General features: G+C 36.4%; 2 protein-coding genes and 1 long non-coding RNA gene across 3 annotated transcripts in view; 1 reads left to right on the forward strand and 2 right to left on the reverse strand.

The window, feature by feature from the left end:
• The window catches only part of LOC127875968 (flap endonuclease GEN homolog 1-like), a 48,332-nt gene extending 33,021 nt beyond the window's left edge, over positions 1-15,311 (reverse strand). The window contains exons 1-4 of the mRNA XM_052420755.1: positions 15,206-15,311; positions 12,439-12,670; positions 10,900-11,077; positions 9,228-9,317 (exon numbers count right to left, since the gene is read on the reverse strand). Coding sequence (XP_052276715.1) covers positions 9,228-9,317; positions 10,900-11,077; positions 12,439-12,599 — 429 coding nt within the window. The 5' untranslated portion in view covers positions 12,600-12,670; positions 15,206-15,311. The remainder of the gene's footprint in view (positions 1-9,227; positions 9,318-10,899; positions 11,078-12,438; positions 12,671-15,205) is intronic.
• LOC127875967 (flap endonuclease GEN homolog 1-like) overlaps positions 1-20,719 on the reverse strand; it is a 143,981-nt gene that overhangs the window by 33,021 nt on the left and 90,241 nt on the right. The window lies entirely within an intron of this gene.
• The window catches only part of LOC127875970 (uncharacterized), a 100,756-nt gene that overhangs the window by 32,830 nt on the left and 47,207 nt on the right, over positions 1-20,719 (forward strand). The window lies entirely within an intron of this gene.

Below are 20,719 nucleotides of genomic sequence, written 5' to 3' on the forward strand. Positions count from 1 at the left end.
CAGACAAACAAAACTTTTTTTTTCTTTTTTTAATATTTCTTATGCATTATAAGAAATTCTTGATTAAAAGAAATTAAACATGCAAGTTATTAAATGTTTGAGCCTTTCCATGAATTCTTATGTGTCTGTTGGCATAGTGGTTAGGAATGACTTATGATCCAGATGGCATCAATTATAATGAAGAATGAGCTTTTTACCATAAATATTTTTTCTTAAGTAAAAATAATCATTGATCTAGTACCTGTATATCTGAGATTAACTTATTTATAAACAGCATTCATTAAAAAGGCTATTCTTAAAATAAGTCCTTTTAAAATCTAGGCATTAATTATTCAGTTTTGAAGAATCTATACTGTCATTTGAAAAAGTACATCAGTGGCAACATATATCAATAATACTAAAACAAATTTTTTAAATAAAATTCATTTTAATTATTAAATACTTACCTGTTATCGTATGCTTATACTTTCCAAGGGGAAATAACTCATCCGGAATTTTAACTGGGAATCCGCCACCTCAATACCGTAATACAGGCCAGGTTAAACATAGTGCAATGCAACCTAGCCAAAAATCGGTAACCAACCCTCAATATTCTTTCAATATATATACAAAAATATTAATCAAAAAGCGGGGTGGGAGGTGGGACTTACCGATAACAGGTAAGTATTTAATAATTAAAATGAATTTTATTTAAAAAATTTGTTTTAATGTCATAAATACTGACCTGTTATCGTATGCTGATTTTGCAGCTGCGGTGGGAAGGTTCGTATATATTTTCCCAACACAGTAGAACCCATAAACAGGGTTATCAGCTAATGATATCAAGTAATCTTCGTTAAAACGGTATTAAGTATGACTTCTCGGACAGAGTAATATGTCTATGTCGTAAAGAAGACACTACCGTTAGTGAAACCACAACAAGCCCAAACGTATACAAATTGTATTGTTGGCACTTCAGAAAACGAAGATAAAAAGATGACAAGGTGGTCGGATTCCTCCAGTAAACAGCTTAGAGCATGTCAAAAAGTGGGGTGTGATTAATATATGCCCACAAAACAGACAGAGCTCTTAATTCATGCGGTCAGATCCTAAAAAGGAATGAATCCTTAGATAGGATAAGATTAACTTTCCTTAGTCGAGGTCTAACCCCGAGAAATAGAAGCCGCAGACACATCTCCCCCCCTTTTTTTGGGGAAATGAAGAGTGTCTTTGAGAACCTCGAATGGACTTCTGACTAACACTGCTGAGATAGAACTTCAAAGCCCTGATTGCCCAAAGAAGTTTATCCTCATCTTCATGACTACCAGTTTAAGAAAACTTGGAAACTTGAAGGTAGAAGCCATATAGAGGACTTGATATTAAGCAAGGAATCCTGGCTGACACAACAAAGTGAAAACGACAATAGATCCAACTGGAATTGGTCGTATTTAACAGAAAAAGCATGAATTTCACTTCTCCGTATGGTAAAAGCCATAATAAGAAGGAAAACCGTCTTAAAATTATATTGGAACTGTTAATAAGCCTGATGAAAAAGGTTCATAGGGAGCTCATTAAGCATCCCAACATGTTACACAAGTCAAAACCGCTAATGAAGGTAAAGGAACGAAAAACATAGTGTTGACGTTCCATAGTTTGGATCAGTTCCAAAATAGGTAAGACAGCACAGAGTTGCGGTGACTTACACAAAACAAGGTATACGAAAGCATAATCTCTATCCTTTGATGAAGAAAAGAACAAATTTCTTATCATCAAGAAAAAGATGAGAAAAACCTCTATGTATCTAGCAGAGTGATTAAGGTAATAACTATGCTCTCAATTACCCAGTAAAAAATGAATTTCCATAGACGAGTTAACGCTTGACGTCACACGCACCTGCAAAGTTTAGACTCCGCCCACTGGTTGGCAAAAAGAGGTGGAATTCTTATAAGCGCATATAGAGAAGGTTGACATTATCATCGTTTTTATTGATACTCATGAACTGTATCAAATATAATTTTACTATTTATGTCTGAATAAAACATAAGCATGCGTGGAAATTCATTTTTGGAACGATTATATTGTTGTTATTATTTGTGTTTACTAAAAATGAGCTATGGAGTGGAACGTACACTATCTACGTCCTACGAGCTCGTTATGTGGTTACCACAAAAATCTCTACTAAACGCATCTTCACGTCCATTTTAGATACAAAATTTCAAAAATGGAAATTCTTTTAGAATAAATTAAATTTAATGAAAAAACACAAATAAGGATGAAAACAAACATCAAATAGATCGCTTTTTGTGCGCAACATATAGTAACTGATTTTAATCTTAATATATCTGTACAGACTTACCTTGTTACACAACAAATAAATTAATAAATCTCATTGTTTTATTTAATTGTGCACACCAATTTTGACACTATTATCTCGTTATGATCGGAGACTGCCCAGACAATTACACAGAAAACATGCCGGTGTCATAAACATAGTGACCAATACTTTAATTGGGTCCCTGCATAGACCACATGTGGCAGACTTTATGATACCTCCATGCCATCTCTTGGCATATTGAGCAGTCATATTGAGCAAGCCAAATATTAAAGCCAAAATACGTAACATTTGCTTTAATAAATAATTTAACATATTTAAAAAAGAAGATATTTGTCTGAAACGGATTAACAAGAACATGCGTATTTATATGTAAGCCAGTTTAATCATAATAATACAGTGCTTTATAACTTTAAATTTAAAATATTGTTCAATATTACTGCTACACAATTGATGTATTTACCACGGGTACCGGCAAATGTAAACTCGTCAATTTAGTGTAAAGATTGTACGTTCTTGCATTGCACGTAACACCATCATGAAACCAAGCAATCACAATGGATAAACAATATTTGTGTAAAATAAATTAAATTAATATATATATTTATCATAAAATGCTAGATTGTTAAATGTATCACTCCTTATTACTTGTTAAGAGATTTCAATATACATGCAAAGACAGTTCAATTTGCACAAGATGCAGGTTTTATTTTCATTTGTATATTAAAATTTATTAATATTGTAATTCAATGGAAACGAAACGAAAATTCATTCTATGGAAAAGAAAATTACCACAACATTTAACGATTGTAATGTATTCCGTTTTTAATGGCTTTGTTTTATAATTGATTAAATGCGCCTCTTATAATACACTTTCGATCGCTGATGAGCAATAACAATATCCACACCGTTTATAGTTATAATCAAATTAATATATGTTTTATAAGTTTTTAAATATCATTTTTTAAAGTCTTACTATAAAAAAGAATACGGCTAATTTATTGTTTTGTTGTGTGGTATTGTCAGTATTTAGTCTTCCGACCACGTTTACTCTGATGCTAATAACTAATTTGTATTTTTATAAAGAGGAAATTATACATATGATGATACATTTATTTATTGGTACTAAATATGATATATTTGCAATATTGTATAAGAGTTGTAATATTTATTTCGGATTTTTTATCGTTTAATTGACTTAACAAAAGCCCTTTATACATGTTTTACGTTACTGTAACCAGTGTTTTTGCCAACCAGTCAGTGCGCATGCGCGAAAAATCCCGAATGTAAACAATAACAATTAACTCGTCTATAGAACCTTTATACAGTTCTGATGGAATTATCCTTGCACAAGTAACAAGGATTGAAACTCTAACAGAAAAACGTTCTTCTGTAGAGATAACTAAAAGTTATTAATGGCCAGACATGAAGTGGCAAATGTTTGGATCAGTAAAAATATGTCTCAGTGAGATATGATATTTGACCTGTGAAGAAGTTTCCTGAAAATAATTGTACAGGAGACTTAAAAGGTCGTAGAACCATAATCCCATGGTTCATTAAGTATATTTCATGAAATTATGGCAAAAACTCAGTTATTGCAAAAACTCACCAAGAAGGCAAGATATTCCAGTTTATGTCAATGGACGAATGTATAACAATCGCACACCCTGCTGGATCGATTTCTGTGAACTGCATTGTTGACGTTGTTCAGCATACCGGTATACACTGCGATATACGATCGCATAACGCTAATAACTAGCGTTTGATGATAAACAACATTCTTTGATATACTATGTACACCATGCAACTCGTCTGCAACTTCACTGCCGTGCATGCGCAATTACATTATTCAACCCAACGGAAAAATAATTCGAAAGAAAGAACTGCAGGACAAAACGTCCAACAGGGCGTTGAGACGAACTGGTATGAGAAAGACGATAGAGAAAATTTGTTGTTCTTGCAAAGAACAAATAAGTTCCTGATTTCCAGTTACAAGGAGTGATAATATGATCACCTCCGTGTCTGTAAGTAAACCACGACCGATGTGTGATAGTTGAAACCATCACAAAGGAATCGTGAAAATGTGTTGTAAATGAAAAACAGCTAAAAAGAATTTTCGCTTTTCAAGATGTAGATGTGCAGGTGATATTCGTTAGGATACCACATAATTGAGAAAATCAAGATACGTTGTTCTATGTGATCGTCCATAACCTTATCTGCTCACATCTGTATAAGATGTAAGGAAGGTTGTGGTAGAATAAACTATATTCTTGCCAAGATAATCTTCTAGTCTAGACACCACTGAATAGTGGTAAATAATGACAAAAAGATGGAAATCTGTGTCATTAAATAATCCCGAGATTAATACAATTATCTTAAAAATAAAGCTGAAACGGACGTAAGAAAAGACGTCTCAGCAGAAGGACCGGTGACCGAACCGGTAAATACCGACCGGTGACCGGAACCATTTGTCAAGGATGGGTGGGCAAAGAAACCACGGAAAGCCGAACTTTCCCACTCCAAACACACTTGAAAATTGGTAGAATAGGACAGTGTTTAACACTTATAAGTTTATGACCTATCTACAGAATATAGCCTCTTCTTGAACCAATAACAGGCGCCTTTAAAATCCTGGATAATACAGGTCGCGAAGTCATCGATTTGCGAAGTACGGAAATATGATTGATAGTGGTACCTCCGGAATCGGAGGTGTGATGGCAGAAAAAGGTGAAAACCCTAGGGGTAACCTTAAGCGGGTCCACGCTTGCCGGTAGAATGCATGGAAGTCTTAAATTCTGACTTGATTAATCCATTTACTTCAAGACTTCTAACCGGGACGAATTCCGAAAGGAATACGACCAGTTATAGGAAGACGGCCTGTTATGGCCAGAAGTGTAATAGAAGAATAACTTTAAGATGAGGTCCCTCCAGATCCTAGGATCTAAGATCTGAGTTCAATAGGTCCTAAGCCATCTACAAGACTGTAGCCGCTATGCGGTCAATCTGATAGGCAATCCTATGTATCGGAACTCTTGTTGATTCCAGTAGCTTGAAAATATGCACTGCTGTAGGAGCAATAGAAAAGCAGAAGTCGATACAAATGTCGTCTTGCTAATCCTGCTAGCGTCATTAATGTGTCCCAACTGTTCCGTGACACTGACTGCAAAGTCTGTAGCCGACAGGTAAAGGCGGTTAAAACAATTCATCCTTTGGGTCTCGAACATAAAATTAATAGAGGTCAAATAGTAATGTTCGACCTCAATGCTAGTCTCCGAGCCCACTTCAGCCGATCTATCTTCAAGACCAGTAGTCTGCATGTAGCCGGTTGAGATAGAAGTACAAATAACAGATATAGCATGATTTGGTAACCGTCGCCAGTAGAACATCAGTATTGAAAAACACAAAAAGTCATGTAGATTGTTGAATCCATAAAATATAGTATTCAATACAATCATAGCCAGGGGTATACAACTATGTAATGTAGACGATACCCGTGATACTAAAAATTGACCGATGAAAACACAGTGGAATACCGGTAATTGGTAAGTGGTGACCGAACCGGACCGGTCAATGACCGGTAACTGTAGCCCGGTGAACGGACCAGTTAAAGACCGAAAAATGGTGGAATCCATATGGTCTGTTATCAATGTCAAGCACTGCTCGGAAAAGAAGATCATGCCAAAAAAATCCAATCCGATGGCGATGAGACATCACTTATTCTGACCGGTGATCAGTGATCGGTGATATGACCGATGAATGGTGACCGATGTCCGGTGATCGGGACCGGTATAATATAACTGCGTCAGAATGGAAATATCTGGTGCAGAAGAATGACCATCCACGAAGTCATCTGATAATGTTAACCGGAAAACAACGGTAGATTATCAGTATTAATAGGCATAAGTGTCCTTGTAGTCGTAGTGGAGAAAAGAACAGCTTATCCCGAAGCCTGAATGTTAAACGAACTAGTGTTCGTATACAACTACGGCTCGGTGACTGCAACATGTGTGGATGCCATAAGAAGAATCATCACACGTGGAATGGAGACATGATATTCCTAAAGGAATAAAATGGAGAACGTCGATATGACCAGTAGGTTCATTAACGCCTACGTGAGAAGTGGCGACATCCATATAACTTCGATGCCGAAATATTGTTTGGCTACGCTGGAAATATTGTCTTCTACAATATTGTCTCCGTGAGCATTGACATGATCGCTTACGAGCGTATCAACGCCAAGAACTGCTCAATGAAGGAGAGGTATGTTCGATAACTATCCAGTGGTGCTTAATGCAGTCCGCTGATGTCTACATGAAGGTTGACGAGGTCCTCGTTTCCTGCGATGTCGAGATCTGGATCGGCCGAGATGTGCATCGGCTGCGATGAGACCGAGATCTTCTAGAATAACGTCTCCGTGAGTGACGACGTGATCGCTTACGAGAGCCGCGACGATGAGAACTGCTCGACGAAGAAGAGCGTGTCCGATGTCTAATCCTTGATGAAGACGATGTATTCAACGAAGAATAGGAGAATAATTCAATGAAGAAGACCGAGTTCTTCTTCTTGACCGGTGACTGGTGTTATCGGTGGCAGGCCTAACTGATGACTGTTGACCGGTGACCGGAGCGGTGATCAATGACCGGACCGGTGACCGGACCGTTGACATGACCGGACCGGTGACATGACCGGACCGGTGACATGACCGGTGACCAGACCGGTGACATGACCGGTGACCGGACCGGCGACATGACCGGTGATCAATGACCGGACCGGTGACCGGACCGGTAACATGACCGGTGACCGGACCGGTGACCGGACCGGTGATCAATGACCGGACCGGTGACATGACCGGACCGGTGACATGACCGGATAGGTGACATGACCGGTGACCGGACCGGTGACATGACCGGTGATCAATGACCGGACCGGACCGGTGACATGACCGGACCGGCCGGTCAGACGTCGATCAATGGTCCGTGATCAACGTCCCCGGTGACGTACCGGTCATATCATGACCAGTGTTGTCACCGGATAATGACCGTATGGCGGATGCCAAATGGTCCGGCATTGGTCGATGTCCTTGACCAATGCCATCGGGCAAAGACCGGCTGACGGGTGTCGCCATATGGTCTGATGTTGACCGACTGTCTAAGAGACTTAGCATAGTACGGTCGCGATCGTGCCCGATACCCGGTGACTGATACTGCAACTATCATCCATGATCTGCGAAGTCACCGGGTATTTATCCACTCTTGTTTCTGCGACCATCATGTAGTCGACTATATGAAAAACAAGAGCAAAGCATATTCAACCATAAACTGGTCACAGACCAGATTATCATACGGCACATAAAATCATTATTTGACCATAATGAAAATTATAATAATACTGCCGTAGATCATAAATTAAACAAAAGTTTAATTCAAAACAGATGAAAAATAAAATGACGATCAATTAGATTGTCATACGGAACGTTAAAATCGTTATTGCACACAATGGCAAATGATAAACAATCTGTCAATAGAAGAACACGCTTTGCACGATCTCGTAACACATTAGAAGAACATGCTTTGCACGTTCTAGCAATGTATTTGAAGAGCACGTTTTGCACGTGGTCGTTCGCGCCTGAAAACACCCAGCATGGTAGAAATAAACCATTGTTCGATAAAAACAAGCATGGCTTACCTTTTACATATAATCCACACAAATTAATCCGAATGAGAAATAAAAAGATAAATAACACAATTTATCTATTCAAAACCCCAATCAACCAAGTGAAAAACAATATTTTAATTCAGAGCCGTAAAAGACACGTATACACCTGGTTGATCCGGAAAGAATATTGAGGGTTGGTTACCGATTTTTGGCTAGGTTGCATTGCACTATGTTTAACCTGGCCTGTATTACGGTATTGAGGTGGCGGATTCCCAGTTAAAATTCCGGATGAGTTATTTCCCCTTGGAAAGTATAAGCATATGATAACAGGTCAGTATTTATGACATTAAAAAGCTTTTAACAGTGAGCCCAAATGTTGAAAATATTTTACAAAACTATGAAATTAAACTGTTTACACTAATCATAAAATACGTTATGCTGTAAGATAAAGCCAGAAATCTAGCCAGACAAATGGGCAACTTGCCAAGGGGCCTTTAAAATAAGGCAGTGCAACCTCTTTGGTTAAAAGCATTGTATGGTAAACTTTGAACATTGTAAATGACTTAAATATGATGTTTACACTTAAGTACATGTACCTCAGAATATTAAAGCATCAATTCAGCATATATTCATGAGGTATTTTCTTATTAAACATAATTTGATGCTTATACCAAGTAAAACTGTATTTCCTCTATAAAATCAGTAATACCCAATTAAATATGTTGGGACTATCTGTATTTACAGAGACAAAAAAGGCAGAGACATAAAAATGGAAGGAAGGCCGCATGTTTTTAAGATTGGAGCATAAAATTGGGGCCATTCTGCTTCAGCTTAATCCCTACAAAGCTACTGCAAACCTACGACAAAGTAACAGCGAACATTGGGAAAGTTACTTTCCATTCTGTAAGTGTATGTCAGTGTATGAACATGTTTACATGTAGATCAATGTTGGGGAAGAACATTGCTCATGACATTTGTTTTTACTGTTAACCCATTTCCACTTAGATACGTATTTTGACGCTTATGTAGTCTCTTAGAAAGTTAAATTTAATTAAAGACCTTTCTTACTAGATTCAAGTTTTGAAGGCTTCATTTCCAACCCTTAGATTCTGATGAGCAGCAAACAGCATAAAACCTTAACAGACTGCGAGTTACTCGCAGGCTGTTCTGGTTTTATGCTGTTTGCACATAGCCATTTTCACTTTGGTTCTGATTGGGAAAGAGTATTTATATCGAGAAAGTAATTATGCCCACAGCTTACCCCAGCCTTGTTGAGGTAGGCACACATGGCTTCTGCCTCCCCTGGACTCTGTATACAGGGAACTCCCAGGCATTGAAGCATCTCAACACACTAAAAACATGCCATAGTATGTAGGCAAACATTAAATACACGAGCCTCGCTCTGGGAAAACGGGGCTTAATGCATGTGCGTAAAATGTTGTCCGAGATTAGCCTGTGCAGTCTGAACAGGCTAATATGGGACAACACTTTACGCTTTTATGGTATTCTTATCTAAGCAAAAATCAATTTTAGGCGGAAAGTATTGTCCTGATTAGCCTGTGTGGACAGCCATGGCTAATCTGGGACGACACATTACGCACATTAACAACCAGTATCAATGGCTTATCTGGGACGACACATTACGCACATTAAGAACCAGTATCCATGGCTTGTCTGGGACGACACATTACGCACATTAAGAACTAGTATCCATGGCTAATCTGGGACGACACTTTACGCACATTAAGAACCAGTATCCATGGCTTATCTGGGACGACACATTACGCACATTAAGAACCAGTATCCATGGCTTATCTGGGACGACACATTACGCACATTAAGAACCAGTATCCATGGCTTGTCTGGGACGACACATTACGCACATTAAGAACCAGTATCCATGGCTTATCTGGGACGACACATTACGCACATTAAGAACCAGTATCCATGGCTTGTCTGGGACGACACTTTACGCACATTAAGAACCAGTATCCATGGCTTGTCTGGGACGACACTTTACGCACATTAAGAACCAGTATCCATGATTTTGGCACATTTCTTTGTTTGACTTGTTTGACATGATAATGTGCCTTGGTAACTTCTAAAATAGACAGGAAAGACCCAAAACTAATAAATTATCATCAAGGGAACCATTTAATTTCTTGTTTTCATCTCAAAATCTTATTTGATAGCTCTGAAATATGTATGTTAAGTATTGTTTCAAACATATCCACTATTTGCAGAGTAGATACACTGAGCATCACACAATTGATAAAAAATTCCTGGAAAATGAAAATTAATAAGAAATTTCTAGACACATGATATAGATCTATTATACCTACTTAGCAACTAAAATCTATGATACAAATCAAATAATACACATTATCGTTTAGATAAACCCGTAGAAGGGATTCTACCAATACTCAAAATATCTTCCAATCCATCAAAATATCCCATCCACCAAAATACATTTATAAAAGCCAGAGAAAACAGTTTTTAATGCATGTGCTTAACAATTTGTCTCAGATTTTAAAGTATTTTTGGTTCAAGCAAGTCTCTTCTAAGCGAAAATCCAGTCTTGGTGGAGAATGTAGTCCCTGATTAGTCTGTTAGGACTGCACAGCCTAATCTGGGACGACACTTTAGGCACATGAATCAAGCCTAGTTTTCCCAGACAAGGCTTATTAACTCTTTCAGTGCGGGAACCGAATTTTGAAGGCCTGTGCAAACAGTTTGGATCCAGATGAGACGCCACAGAACCTGGCGTCTCATCAGGATCCAAACTGTTTGCTATTCTGATAGTATTCTTTGAAAAAAATCGAAGAAAAATGCTAATTTTAGAAAATTAGCAGACAACATTTTAGCAGAAGACAAATTTCCCAGCATGCAAAGGGTTAAGACTTAAAGTTCCTGTAACAATCAGCCAGCCAGACCTGAGAGTTTGCCACTTTAAGGCCTGGCCTGTCCAGGTTGACAGAGGCTGTGGACCCAGTCTGCGCCTCCTGCCTGTCCAACAGGGCTGCCTCCTTGATATCTGGAGCCCTCCCATCCAGGACAAACACCAGTTTCACTCCCATACCCAGCAGGCTGGTCGTTCTATAGAACAGGGACCTAGAGGAACAAACAATATGTGAGAAACAATATCAAACGCTTCAAATTTAAGAAATTGAAAATGATATTGTCTTGCTTTTAAAGTGACATAAGTCCTGTTTTATAAATGGAGTAATATCAATACAATATTTAAGGGTTTTTGACCAAGTACACGTTTGATAACCAAGTTAAAACTCTATATTCATCACAAACTTATACTTCTCTGTGTAAAGCAGCAATAGAAAAACAAATTCTTTCAAATAACATTGTTTTTCAGTTGACATTATTCTAGATTTATCATCATAATTATATCAAGCAAATAATAGGTTTTTTACAAAGTTCTTGTCTTAAAATTGATTTTTTACTTTATTTGTATCACATGGTTATACTTTTCTGTGTAATACAACAAATGTAAATATTTTTATTTTAAGTTGAACAACATCATGACTGTTTTTATAATCTTATATTCTTTGAAAAATCATTGATCTACAACTTATGGCAATACAAAATGTCACATCAGTACATAAGGAATTCATAAGGCATGTTTGGCTGTCTTCGAAATTAATTTTGTTTTTAATCACATGCCAGTCGGGCCAGTTACTAAAAAAAAATGTACTTGTCTGAGTCATTTATACTTGCCCGACTTTTTTAACAAAAATCGAAAACCAACAACAATTATCCCGGTAAGCATATTATCCCCAAGAATAACAAAACCTTGGTGATTACATACAGATTTCCTTAATTTGTCACAGTAAAATCTTTACAGTACAGAAAAGGCAACTTGTCATCATCTTCGGCTGTGTATAACTATTGATCATCACAAACATCTTGATCATGGTCCATGTCATCATTACAATGCATAAGTAAAAAAGCTTAATGATAACCTGTCAGGAGCAGGTGCATGTGGTAAAAGGAAAAAGCAATCTATGAGATGTGTTTACGATTTTTGATGCCCGTACCTAATGGTTTACATTTAAAAACAAACATGAACAGATTTATTGGTTTTATTTGAACTGTAAATTGTACATGACCAAAATAATGCACAGGCCAAACAGGCAATGGGAAATTCATTATGTGCGAGACAACATGTTTACTGACCATGAGCTATCACGCAAGTGTTTATTTTGAAGGCTGGTTTCGGCAAAATTAGTTTTATGTTTCTGTCAAAAGTGTGGCATAAAAAAAGGTCTGACATTCATGAAATGCCAATATCACACAATATTTCTTACACTGTTACACAAGTTTAGGAAAACGGTTTAATTCAGTAATCTCTCTCAATGACTTCTAACAAATTCCCCCATATTGTTTATGCAAGTGAACTAGTTGTAAAGTAGGTAAGTAAAATAACAATTACTGATTTGAGGTTGTATGATATACAGTACCTGATCATCAAGTAGTGTTTTCCAGGAGGGGCTGCCACCCCTGTGGACTGCATTATCCATGCACTCAGGTCCACCGCTACCGTCTGCCCCCTGAGAGTGGTCAGTGGGACACTGACCTCACTGGCCGGGGATAGGATCTCCCATAGTCCATGCACACCCATGATAAGGAATGACTCAAAATATCTTATAGTCTTTACTTCGTATCAGGAAGAGAGCACTGACACTGGAAAAGCTAAGCAAAACTAACAGTAACATAAAATACTCAAATCAATAAAAAAAATCAGTGTTCCTTATAGCATTAGCCACAATATCAACACAAGATGTGGTATGGTAACAAAGATTTGCTGAGATACAAAATTCTCGTTTTCTATTTTTTGTGCGACAATATATTCCCACTCGGAATCAGCAGACGATTTATTGCATATATCAGCATCCTATCTTTCATAGGATTCGGGAGATAGTTGATGTATCACGTTTGAAAATTTTCCATATTAATTTCCCGCCAAGATGTCCGAACATGAAATGCAATACTGGATTCGTGCAGCGTCGAAAGAATGTTATTATGAGAACTATGTGGTGCTTCAGAAGCTGCCAGAAGCCAATCGCGTATTTGCTTATTATTGCTATAAGGATCATTGATTTTTTATCATGTGTTCATTTTATTTTTCGGAATATTTGTACGAGTTATTTGTTTATTTTTTGAGTGTTCATGGGCTTTTAAGGAAATAAAATAACATCCCAGCTATTGAGAAGAAAATGTTGATGTAAACAAATCTCAAAATAAAGTTAAAGTTCATATCCTGCTTTAATTTTCATGAAATTTAATCTGGAATTGACAAAACATGATTAATGATCGAACATGTAACTTTTTTGGTAAAATTTCTGAAAATTATTTCATTTTTTTCTTCTAAATATAGACCGATGGTGATGAGACGTTCATGACAATATGGGCGATTTCGTTTAACACGTCTCATGTAGTAATTTATTTTAGTAAAATTTGAGTACAGTCAAGTTATCATTACCGGATTAGTAGCATAATAAAGTTGTTCTGGTGAAAAGCAATAAATGATTTGAGACTTCTTTTACACCAGTTTGATAAAATATTACCTTTGCTTACTGTTTCAGCGCATAGTCTTATTTTTAAACGCAGGCAAATGTATTTGTTATACCTTTTTTCAGCCATGCATTAAAGGATCAGTTGTAGCCATAAAGGATCACGTGATCAAAACCACTCAGGAGGGAATCTTACACGCTATTAGAATTGTCGAAACATGAACTGACTGTGTTGTTTACAATGAACGAGATACATTGCCAGTAATGAATTATACATATTTTTTTGTGTTATTGTTTTCTATATGTGATCTTGCATCTACACTTTATGCATGGCGTTTTTGTGTGCATTATCTGTTGTAAATCCAAAATAGATCGAAAAGATATGGGCATCTTATAAACCATGTAAATTGTTCGATTCATATCTAATCATCGATATTGAACATGGAATATAAAATAAAACATTAAGATTGAGATCATTTATTGAAAGAATCAACAAGATTTGCATATATTTTAATATAATATATAATCAATACGCATGTTATCATGCTTGATCCGTTATTGCCCTAATTCTTCATTTCATTAAAAAAAATCTTAAACACGAATCAAAATTGAAATAGACTTTTGCAGGCAGAAATACTACTATTACTAAATGGCTTTTAAATTAATGCGTAAATTTCTTAATTTCCAAAAGAGTCATATCATGTACCCCCCCCCCCCCCCCCCCGCATAATGTTCAGCCTTGATTTGGAAACGAGACTTAAGGCAACAAAGTCGTACCTATATAGATACATGTCAGTAAAACAAAGAGTAGCTCAGACTAGGACTCAATCAATACGTTTTAAAGAATAGGCCTTGAAGATGCTGTGTGCAAAATATCATCTAAAATGTCAACCTTTCATGGATATACGCAGTCTTGAACCTCAAAGTGATCAAGCTAAGGGTAATGATCCGGTATTGGTAACTACTGTCTACACAAGTGTTTTAACTTTGACCTAGTGTTTGACCATAGATGACTCAAATTTGATCTCAACCCAGATTTTAACAAGAAAAACATCCTGACGACATTTCATTAAAATCTGATGAAAACTGTGACCTCTACTGTCTACACAAGGTTTTTCTATGATTTGACCTAGTGGCCTAGTTTTTGACCCCAGATGACCCAAATACAATCCTAATCCAGATTTCATCAAGATAAACATTCTGACAAAAATTCATAAAGATTGGATGAAAACTGTTGATGCCAAGAGTCTGCCAAAGGAAAAATCATCAAAAGACTCTTATGGCGGCAATTTATATGGACTAAAATAATACTGCGCAATCGTAATAACTTCCGAGTTGTTCTAGAATTACACTGGTTAGTCAGAAGTCATACAAAATCAATATTTTTACATAATGAAATGATAATGTTTAGCTACTGAGGCACAAGGCGTAGAGAATCGTATTTTACGCAAATAACAGTCTTATAAAAATTAATCATAACTTTTTAAAGAGCATATTCAATTAAATGTGTGACCTTCAACAAAATTGAAACGCAGTACAGACAATGGTTTCACTGCCACTTCCGGTTCAGAAACATTTGTTAAATTATGGTAAGAATTACTTGTAATCGACGATGGTATCACTTCCATTACAACTAATATAAGATCGTATTTTGAAAAAACAAATAAAGTAAGATGTTAATACACCATTCACCAAATATGAATTTAATTCTTACCTGCTTTGGATGTCTATCTATCAATATTTTTCTGTTATGAACATCTGCTCATGAAGCGCATTATATATATGCGCATGACGTCACCAAAGTGTCATACCTGAAAATAGCTTTTTAGCATTTCTAAATTTAAAACCTAGGTCATTGTCACTGATTTAGAGGCCACGTTATAGAAACTAGGACTCCCAAGTTTGCCAAACAAGTTGTAGACGCAATGCATTGATCATTGAGTTTTAGTAAACCACGAAAGATCCATTTACTAAATTTATGAAATATTGGTAGAAAATCTATGCTTTTATAACCTATATATTGTAAAGAAGTTAATATCTTACAACAGGACCAGGGGCGACGGCAACTTTGTTTACTTCGGGGCACTGAGACATGTGTGGCCTAAAACCTCCAGATTATCATAATTATTTGCATTAACACATAAAAAGAAAAAAACAACTGGCATTTTATTCAACTAAATATAATCTTAACGATAGAAAAATCACAAGCATTCATTATTCTACGTACATGCGTTATAAAAAAAAATTACCGTTGATAGTGTAAAACCCAAATTCATGTACCGTAACAAACCAACCTGACTTCACTAAATTTAAAATTCCTGGTCACGAAAAATGACCAAGCCCAACTTCACGTTGTGTAGTATGCCATTGCTTGCTAATTTTTAGTACATCTTTGAGCTTCTTGTTTTGGGTGAATATACATATCAAAATAAGAAATCCCTGCTAACATACTTTATCATTTTGTCACATAGATTTCAATTATTGACAGTTCAAGATATAAAAATTGTCACCGTCATTAACAAATTCATATTTAAATTTAAATGTGCATTAAATCAATTGGCTGTTGACATAAAGTATGTTAATAAAGCGTGTCTAGATTTCAGCCAATGGAATAGAATAAAATATTTATCGAGATGCACTTTTATATGTGTATGTTATATTAATAAATAAGCAAAAAATAAGAGCAACACTTCGCAGTTAACCCCTTTTCGATCGAGACCGACTAGACGATAGAGTGTAGAAAGTGGACAACAATCTAACTGTAGTTGGATTTTAGCCACAGGCATTCAACTTACCTGTATTTTCCGATATAGATGTGTAATCCTAAAAAAAAATGTAGAACAATCTTGTACCAGCTAGCTGCCCGACCAGTGTCTACATCAGTTTATTTTCTGAAGCAGTAATCATTTAAAGGTGATTAAAGTCACTGTAATCTGGTGAGAGAATGGTGTCAATAAACGAAGGTATACCGGTAATACCTCGGAATTATTGTATATTTCCATGTAATCTCACAGCACGATGAAACCACACCCGTAATGTATCTATTACTGTCGATAAGGGCTTAGTGATAAAATACACGGGATTGGATATGCCAGTTTGGTAGGTGGTCTCCATACCGGACACAAACATATCTGGAAATAGCGGCGCAGTTATAATTCGAATTTCGTGTCAATTTCTTGAGTCTAGTAAATAAATTAGGTCCGAAATCCGCGATATACTCCGGCATCACACATTATTGTGATATTGTACATATACGCTCTATAATCAATATTCCATCAAATATGTTTTGATCAAAATTTACTATGAAAATAATAATATACCCCCCCCCCCCCCAAAAAAAATAATAATAATAATAAAATAGTGTGCGTATACTTCCATTTGCTCATATATCATGATGAAACCACGCCCGCAAATGATCATTGTCAATAAGGGCTCAGGGATATTCAATACCCGATATTGGGCATGCGAGTTTCGTTGGTGGTCACTATAGATATATATAAAGTGGTATTTCCTACCGGTACTCCGGTTTCCTTACACGGCAAGAGACCAAACCAAAATTGAACGAAAAAAATATATCAGGAAATTGAGTTGCGTTTATAATTTGAAATTCGTCACAACTTCCGTGAGTCTGGCGAGTCATTAGGAACGAGATCCTGGATACACTCCTACACCATATATAATGTCCTTCAGTCTTGGAAGGACCTCATTAGCGTCGAAATAAACACACGAGATTCTGGTGGGTAAACCATACAGAAGACGAAGTTTTACGATTGCTTTTGATGCACGCGTTCATTTCATTTATATTTTGGAAAGCGATTTTAATTGAATCGGGCTCCAAAAGATGACGCGATAGATTGTTAACAATTAAAAATAATTGCTTATTTATGTTTTGTACGTATTTGCAAAATATTATATATGAGTACTTGATATTTTCCAATCAATTAATTCAGCTCCATCGATATGCTAGGATGTATCAGAGACGTAGATAACAGAGATAGGCAGCTCGCGAAATATCGGCAAACTCTCGCACATTGCGTGGTTTCGGCGAGATAAGCATTGTGTACACACCGGTCTTTCTGACCTGTGTTCTAACGCGAAAGGAATTGTGGGTAGCACTTCTTTTACGAGTGAAAAGTGAAAGCGAAAGTAGGTCAGGTAATCGTGCTTCTGATAATCGCTATCAGTCTTAATAGAGATTCAAAATCACATTTAAACATAGTTAAATAACATTTCTTAAAAATACATTCCATTTTAAACACCAATAAAAAACGGCTTTTATTTTATTATTGACATTTTCATTCCTACGCAGAACTACTTTGGTGGAAGCATAATTCCCCAAACCAGGGGAATGTGATGCGTCTTAGTATAGAGGTGACAATAACGTAGTGACGTCACCATCTATGTATAGAATGCGAGATAAGTCTTAGCGCGCACCCGTTTTTCGGTTGTTATCTACGTCTCTGTTACATACACACATATTTACATAGTTGATTCTGGTAGAAGGATTACTCCTGTGACACCAGCTCTAGGCTTTCGTCACTGTGGCGGATGCTTTGCCCTGTCACGACGGTGGATTTATAGTTAAACTTTATCTCTTGATCCATCCAGAACTTATCTAGTCTCAGTTCGTATGTTTTCACAATTTTTGATTTTATAACACTAGGTGGTAAGCTTTTCCATAGATCAACAGTTCTGTATGTGAATGAGTGTTTCTTTAAATTGTAGTTTGGTCTAAATTTATATAGCTTATGCTTATGTCCTCTAGTTGTTTGGTCAGTCACTACTTCACTATGTAATGTAAACATATATCTATGGTTGTAATCATATTTCTCATTCATGATCTTATATGTCTCTATCATGTCTCCACGGATACGTCTATATGACAGGCTTTGCAGTTTCAGAGCTCTCAGTCTTTCTTCGTATGGTAACTCGTGTAATCCAGGGACTAGTTTTGTAGCTCGACGCTGGACATTCTCTATCAGGTCTATATGCTTCTTCAAGTGTGGTTCCCACACTTGATTGGCATATTCGAGGTGTGGCCTAACTCAACTTTTATATAATGTCACAAATGTTTCTCTATCAAGATATTCAAAAGATCTGCGTATGACCCCCAGTACTGAGTTAGCCTTGTTCACTTTCTCTAATATATGTTCTTCAAAATACATTTTATTATCGATTATAACCCCAATGTCCTTTTCCGATTTAGATTTTTTCATAGGCTCAATTCCAGTTTTTAGAGTATATTTAAAGTTTCTATTGCTTTCTTTTGTGCATATCGTCATACATTTACATGTCTGAGGATGGAACTTTAATAACCATTTTTCAGACCAGTCTTGCATACAATGGATGTCCTCCTGTAATTTCAAACAGTCTTCGGTATTATGAATTTCTCTGAAGATTTTTGTGTCGTCAGCATACAGGTATATGTCACTATCGTTTTTCAAGCTCTCGGGCAGGTCATTTATGTACATAACAAACAGTATGGGGCCTAGAACAGATCCTTGTGCAATGCCGCTAGTTACGTCCTTCAAAGAAGAAGATTCATTATGTACTGTCACATGCTGTTTTCTGTTGTTTAAAAACGCCTTAATCCAGTTAATGTAAATATGGCCGAATCCGTACATACTGAGCTTGTGTGTAAGAAGACGATGACTCACAGTATCGAACGCCTTCATAAAGTCACAATAGGCAACATCAATCTCATTCCCTGCATCTAAACTGTCAGTCCACTTATCAGTTACCTCAAGTAGTTGCAACACTGTGGAACGCTGAGGAATTAATCCAATTTTTTTTCACTAAACAAGTTATTAATTTTCATGTGTTTTATCATTCCCTCTCTAACAATGTTTTCCAATACTTTGCACACAATGCACGTTAAACTTACTGGTCTTTAGTTGCCTGCTACCTTCTTGTCTCCTTTCTTATGTAAAGCTGTGATTTTTGCAAACTTCCATTCCTCTGGTACTTCCGCATTTGTTATTGAGTTTTCAAATATAATTGCTAATGGTTTACATAATGCTGAACTAAGTTCTTTCAATACGCGTGGACTGATATTAACTGGACCGGGCGATTTGTCAATTTTCAGCATATCTAATTTCTTTTTCACAATTTCAGGAGTTATATTTATAGTGCATGCAAAGTCAGTGTACTCAACATGTTTCTGTTCAAAATCTGGCCAAGGGCTGTTACTATTATTGGTAAATACGGAGGTAAAAAAGTCCCCAAGAATTTCAGCTTTTTCATAATCACTACACGAAACCTCTGACTTATCCTCACTTTTATACATGTCAGGAATTGATGATTTTGTCTTTGTTCGAGATTTGACATATGTCCAAATTTTTTTCGGATTTTCTTTAACCTGTTCAATGTTTTTTCTTTCATGATTTTTAACAGCTTGACGTGTCAACCGACGCACTTGATTTCTCACTCTATTATATTCTTGCTGGTCCTTTCCATTTCCAGTTTGCCTGTACTTGTGCCAAAGTCTGTCCTTCCTTTTCATCTTTGCTTTTAAAGTCTCTATAACGCTCAAAATCAACGAAAATTTCGGTAAGTATTTCGTAAAATAAAGTTAACACCGTAACAATTAGTGTTCCTTTTAGCAATAGCCAAAATTTCAACGCTAGATGTGGTATGATTACATAGATTTTTGTAGATACAAAATGCTCGTTTTTATTTATTTGTGGCCACAATTTATTCCCGCGAATATATCTATTCATACGACACACGAACAAAATTTTAGTGTTCATGTGTCGTATGAATAGATATGCAAAACAATAATAAAAACAAGCATTTTGTATCTACGATCATCTATTGTACCAGACTACATCTGGCGTTGAAATTTCGGCTATTGCCATAAGGAACACCGATTTTTAATTGGTTAAGTTTATTTTACGAACAAGTGTACGGAATGTTCGTTGATTTTTAGTAGTAATGTTACTTTAATTTGTTGTCTATATATAATGTTTTGTTCCTTTTATTCCTCCTACTATCTTTTACCTGGACTTTTGGAATACATGATTCCATAGCTGCCTGTAATTTTACTCTAAACACTCTCCATTGTGCTTCAACTTTCTTATTTCCTAGAACATTTTGCCAATCAATGTCAAGTAACTCTTCCATGCTTCTAAAGTCTGCTTTATCATACTTAAATCTTGATTTTACGTAGTTTGACTGTGTATAAGCTTAAAATTAAATGTTATCAGTGAATGGTCACTCTTTCCTAACG

Source organism: Dreissena polymorpha, chromosome 4 (assembly GCF_020536995.1).
Source record: "Dreissena polymorpha isolate Duluth1 chromosome 4, UMN_Dpol_1.0, whole genome shotgun sequence".
NCBI lineage: Eukaryota > Metazoa > Mollusca > Bivalvia > Myida > Dreissenidae > Dreissena > Dreissena polymorpha.